At 41.4% G+C, this 5,950-nt stretch overlaps 1 protein-coding gene across 1 annotated transcript; it reads right to left on the bottom strand.

Annotated features, from left to right (window-relative positions):
* Window positions 1-2,154: 2,154 nt before the first annotated feature.
* Window positions 2,155-5,383, bottom strand: LOC131397916 (ret finger protein-like 4A-like protein 1). The gene is made up of 2 exons (XM_058531024.1): window positions 5,098-5,383; window positions 2,155-2,917 (listed from the first exon to the last, which is right to left on the bottom strand). The coding sequence occupies exons 1-2, from the start codon at window positions 5,381-5,383 to the stop codon at window positions 2,337-2,339; spliced, it is 867 nt and encodes a 288-aa protein (XP_058387007.1). The 3' UTR covers window positions 2,155-2,336.
* Window positions 5,384-5,950: the final 567 nt, after the last annotated feature.

Raw genomic sequence — 5,950 nt, forward strand, 5'->3', positions numbered from 1 at the left:
CACGAAAATGAACTCAAAAGAGATTAAAGACTTGAATGTAAGACCTAAAACCATAAAACACCTAGAAGGAAACACAGGCAGTATGCTCTTTTACATCAATCTTAGCAGTATCTTTTTGAATACCTATCTCCTCAGGCAAGGGAAACAAAAGAAAAAATAAACAAATGAGGGGCCAGCCTGGTGGCATAGTGGTTAAGTGCACGTGCTCTGCTGTGGTGGCCTGGGTTCGGATCCCGGGTGCGCACTGAGGCGCCGCTTGTCAAGCCATGCTGTGGCGGCGTCCCATATGAAGTGGAGGAAGATGGGCACGGATGTTAGCCCAGGGCCAGTCTTCCTCAGCAAAAAAGAGGAGGATTGGCGACAGATGTTAGCTCAGGGCTAATCTTCCTCACCAAAATAAATAAATAAATAAATACATAAATAAATAAATAAATACATAAATAAATACATAAAATAAAATAAAATAAACAAATGGGACTACATCAGACCCTAAAGCTTCTGCACGCCAAAGGAAATCATCAACAAAATGAAAAGACAACCCACCAGCTAGGAGAAAATATTTGCAAATCATATATCTGACAAGGGGTTAATTTCCAAACTATATAAAGAACTCATTCAACTCAAGAAATGAACAACCCAATCAAAAAATGGGCAGAAGATATGAACAGACATTTTTCCAAAGATATACAGATGGCCAACAGGCACATGAAAAGATATTCAACATCACTAATGATTAAGGAAATGCAAATCAAAACTACAATGAGATATCACCTTACACCCGTCAGAATGGCTATAACTAACAAGATAGGAAATAACAAGTGTTGGAGAAGATGTGGAGAAAAGGGAACCCTTACACACTGCTGGTGGGAATGCAAACTGGTGCAGCCACTATGGAAAACAGTATGGAGATTTCTCAAAAGATGAAAAATAGAAATACCGTGGGACTCAGCTTTTCTACTTCTAGGTATTTATCCAAGAATATCTAGGTATTAATTCAGAAAGATACATGCACTCCTACGTTAATCGCAGCATTATTCATAATAGCCAAGACCTGTAAGCAACCCAAGTGAATGGATAAAGAAGATGTGGTTTATATGTACAGTGGAATACTACTCAGCCATAAAAAAGACAAGAGGGATGGACCTTGAGGTTATTATGCTAAGCAAAGTAAATCAGACAGAGAAAGACAAATACCATATGATTTCACTCATATGTTGATGATAAACAAACACATAGATAAGGAGAACAGATTGGTGGTTACCAGAGGGGAAGGAAGTGGGGCAAGGGAAAAGGGTAAAGGGACACATAGGTATGGGGATGGATGAAAATCAGACTATTGGTGGTGAACATGATGCAGTCTATACAGAAGCTGAAATATAATAATGTACACCTGAAATTTACACAATGTTATAAACCAATGGACCTCAATAAAATAATGAAAAAAAACTCTGAACATTATAAAAGAAAATAATGATTTGTTAAGCACGTGAACAAAACAGAAATGATAAAGATGGTACTGTATTAGAAAGGGTTAGATCTCTGCTCAGATCACCTCTATCTGGATGACAAACTCAGCATCCCCAGCAGTGACAGACTCACCAGTCTCTAAAGGACTGCCCTGGGCTGACAGCAGCTGGCTCATGGGGGAATGTTGGGAGGGTACACTCTCCCTACCCCATGGCCTGCAGCAAATGTCAGAGTGATGAGAGGGGGCTGGCTATAGTCCATACCCCTTGCTTTGAGGAGGGACAACTGTGGTGCCATTCACACTTCAGAGTCCCTGTGCGATCAGGCTGAGATTACGTTTCAGCTGAAACCACCTCCTTGATTCAGCTTCTTCTGCTGCCCTACCCACCTTCCTCAGTGTTCCATGAATATTTGTGTGCATTTGATATGAATGTGTTTGTTGTGTGAAACTTAGTACATACACACCTATATTTTTTCTGTTTATATAGGACTTGTTTCCTTATCATTTATAAAATCAATATATCCATTGGGTCACATTCAAATTTTCATTTAATTAATAACCTGCATTACACACTAAGTTGATCTTACAGAAAATAGAAAGGAAAATATTTGGAAATTGATCTGAAAGTTCAGAACATATTAATTGGAACAAAAATATAAACAAGTTCCAAAGGAAATGACCATTACAATACTAAATATTGGAAATGTAATTTTCCCCCAATAAATATAATTAATTGTCTTCATGACTCATGAAGTCTTCCATATTTTTCTGCTACACTTTTGTAAAAAATGTGTAACAAGCAGAAAATTTCCTAGGTACAGCTATGAGCACACAGGAATTTTCTATGAATGTTTCTGCAGTCAGAGGTTCATTTTCCTTGCCCAGGACTCACTGGAAAACTAGCAGTGCCTGGATTCATCACAGGACAGATTCTCAGGAAGCCCTGATCATCCTTAATTGGATTTGCAGGAGCAAAAAATGGACGCAAAGGCTCTGCAGCAGAAACTTGAGTGAATGTAAAAATATGGGATCCATCACTAACATGATAAAAGGAAATGATCCCAATATCCATATCCAGGAAAATCCCTACTCGATGTAACCTAGGGCCCACCAAGAGAGCAGTCAAAGGCACAGTGCTGGCTGTGAAGAGATCTCCATTTCTTGAACCCACAGTCCAGAAACCAAGTTCTGAAGATAATTCAACTACCCCTTGTCGATTAACAGATTCTCTGCAAACGCCCACATCCCATTCTTTGCTTGTCTCCACGTCCACCTCCCAGTAATGGCGGCCAGACGTGAACCGAGGGGAGCCCAGGACACAAATTGCATAGATGAATCTCTCAGCACAGGTCCTCCAATACTGTTGGAAATACCCACAGCGGACACTCCTCAGGTCCTCAGAAATGATGAGGTGGTTGTTGGCTGTGTCAACATCCAAGGTCACATCCACTGTGGGCAGAAACATAAGCAAATCAGCAAGTACATACACTATACACCACTGTTCACGTCTGCTGCAAAGGCCCGAGTATCGCTTTCCCTTCTTCAACTCTACACTTCTTCCCTAATCAGAGTTTCCTAGGGAAACTTCCCGGGTCCCTTGATTAGATGAAATTTTATGTGTAGAATGAATGATTATAACTGGAACTAGTCCTTCCTATTTATCATAGGTATTCCCTTTACATTAAGTTATTTGATCATTTGGTTAAAGATTTCACAGGCTGGCCTGGTGGCGCAAGCGGTTAAGCGCTTGCGCTCAGCTGTGGTGGCCCGGGGTTCGCCGGTTCGTGATCCCAGACGCACCACTTGTGAAGCCATGCTGTGGTAGCGTCCCATATAAAGTGGAGGAAGATGGGCACGGATGTTAGTCCAGGGCCAGTCTTCCTCAGCAAAAAGAGGAGGATTGGCAGATGTTAGCTCAGGGCTGATCTTCCTCACACACACACAAAAGATTTTTCTTCCCTGTGGTACGTAATATACATGAAGAAAGAGACCGTGATTGTTGTTTGTTCTCAAATTAGGCAAAGTAACACAGATTCTGTCAAAACACAGACAGCAAATAAATATTTGAATGATTGAAAATGTTTTAGTTATTGAAATATTAAAGTTTTTTCTTTTGCAATTACCTTCCTCATTTTCTCTTGTTGAATAGGCAGTTGCCTTCTAGACTTTTTCTTTTCTTTCTCAGAGTTGTAATAAAATTTTAAGAAGAAATGCTAGGAGTCCTAAGATGAGACGGGTAACTCTGGACAGTCAAGATAGTGGAAGGGATTCCCACAGACGTGAGTAGGGATGTGCTGGGATGTGTCTAAGTTGGCAGCAACTTAGACCCAGAACGTAATGGGGCAGTGCTCAGAGGGATAGGCAAATTGGAGAAGAATGACTGTGTGTATTGACAACATCTCCAAGTAACCCTAATTATGAGGATGGGTGCATAGAGCTGCTTGTCCTAACATGACTGTGTGGATGGAGCCAATGGAGCGTCAGAAATCAGCTCTCTGGACCAAAGACCAATACTTTACTTGGCTTCATTATAATAGGGCTCTCTGGGAGATGCTCAGACTTTCTGACCATCAGAGAGGAGTGGTCAAGACTCGTTAAGTTTCTAGGACGGGTTTCACCACCCCTAAATCAAGTGCGCATGGAGTAGGAAGTAAACAGAAAACTAAGGAATTTATTTCCTTCCCGATGAGCCTGGGAGGTGTGGTCTGGCATCCTGACTTGAGCACGTTACACATGCAGCTGAGCTGTGATAATTCACCTTAACTCAGAGTAGTGAGACTGAATCAGGCCTGATTTCTCCAAGTTCCAGGTCAGGGAGGGAAGCACATGCTGCAGTGCTCAGGTGCAGAGCCTGCAGAGGACTTAAACCTACAGGCACAACCACCTTCACTTTACTGCCCTTTGCCTGGAGACTTGAGCTCTGGGAAACACTCATTGCCCACACTCACTGTGGATTAGAATCACCTAGGGGCTTTTAAACATTGCACATTCCTGGGCCTCACTGCCAGAGGCAGTCAGATTTAGTGGGTGCAGGGCCTTGGTACTCAAAGTGTGGCCCATGAACTAGCAGCCTCAGCACCACTAGAGCTCCTCCTGTCAGAAATCCTGATTTACAGGCCAGCCCAATGCAATGACTCAGAATCTCCATTTAAACAAGATTCTCAGGGAATTCAAATACACTCAAGTTTGAGAATCATTATTTTAGGCCAGCAATGACCAAAGAAACACAATGTGAAGCCACTATGTATTTAAAATTTTTTTACAAACACATTAAAAAATTAGTAATAAGAATTGGATATAATTGGTTTAAATAATATATTTTATTTAATGCAGCATATCCAGAATCTGATATCTACTGTGTCAATAGCAAAGTAAACTGATCAACAGCTATCAGAGCCTATTGGAAATGTTGTGTAGCACAGGTCTCGGGCATGACCTAAATATTACACTTTCTTAAAAACCTACCGATGGTTCCACTCTGTACTTATAGGTGAGGACAACTGTTGCTTTGAAAGAATAAAAATTTCAGTGCCAGAATTCACTAATGCCCTTATCTAATGGAGATCTTTTGAAAAGTTGCTTTTTCCAGGGCCCTTTATGGGTTGGGGCAGGTAGTACAGATGTCTTACCTTGGAACTTCCTCATCCTTGGGTTCATCTGGAGAACAGCTCTCAGCTGGGGCTCTAACTCCTTGATCTTTGAAACCAGCGCCCCCAGCTGGCTATTGGGCCTGATGTCCTTCTTCTGAGAGACCACAGAGCAGAAGGGGCACAATACACCCTCCCCATCGGGCTCCTTCTGCAGTGAATTGACGCACTGGAGGCAGCAGATATATCCACATTGCAGGTACACGGGTTTTTCAAGATAGGTCATGCAGCCACGACATCTGCTTGCTTCTTTAAAGTGTTCAGCCATGGCCACTGTCTGGGGAAAAATGTGTGTGATATTGGGATTTCTGTGAGTTGAATGGATATTAGTCCTTGGGAGACTTTTATCTTTACTTGCATAGTGATTTGCAATCACTACTACCAGGTATAAAGACATAACATAAGTATAAATATAATTGACTAATGGCCCTGAACTCCTGATACTTAAAATGCTGGTAGGAATGAAGGACATGATTCAGCTTTGGGTTTTAAGTTAGGTGGTGAGAGGGTCTATATTTTACCTAATCTGTCCAATATGGTGGCCACCAGCCACAAGTGGCTATTGAGCACCTGAGGTGGGCTTATCCACATAGAAATGTGCTGTGAGTATAAGATGCACACTGATTTTGAAGACATCATGAGAAAAAGAGAATCAACTATTTCATTGAGAACTTTCAAAAATTGGTTACATGTTGAAATGATTACATTTTCTCTGTAAAACTAGATTTGTTTGATTTTACTTTGTGTGGCTACTAGAAAATAAATTTATAATGACATATGTGGGTCACCTTCTACTGCACAGCACTGATCTAGACCCAGAAACCCTCCACCTCCC

This window comes from Diceros bicornis, chromosome 34 (genome assembly GCF_020826845.1).
Source record: "Diceros bicornis minor isolate mBicDic1 chromosome 34, mDicBic1.mat.cur, whole genome shotgun sequence".
NCBI classification, from domain to species: domain Eukaryota; kingdom Metazoa; phylum Chordata; class Mammalia; order Perissodactyla; family Rhinocerotidae; genus Diceros; species Diceros bicornis.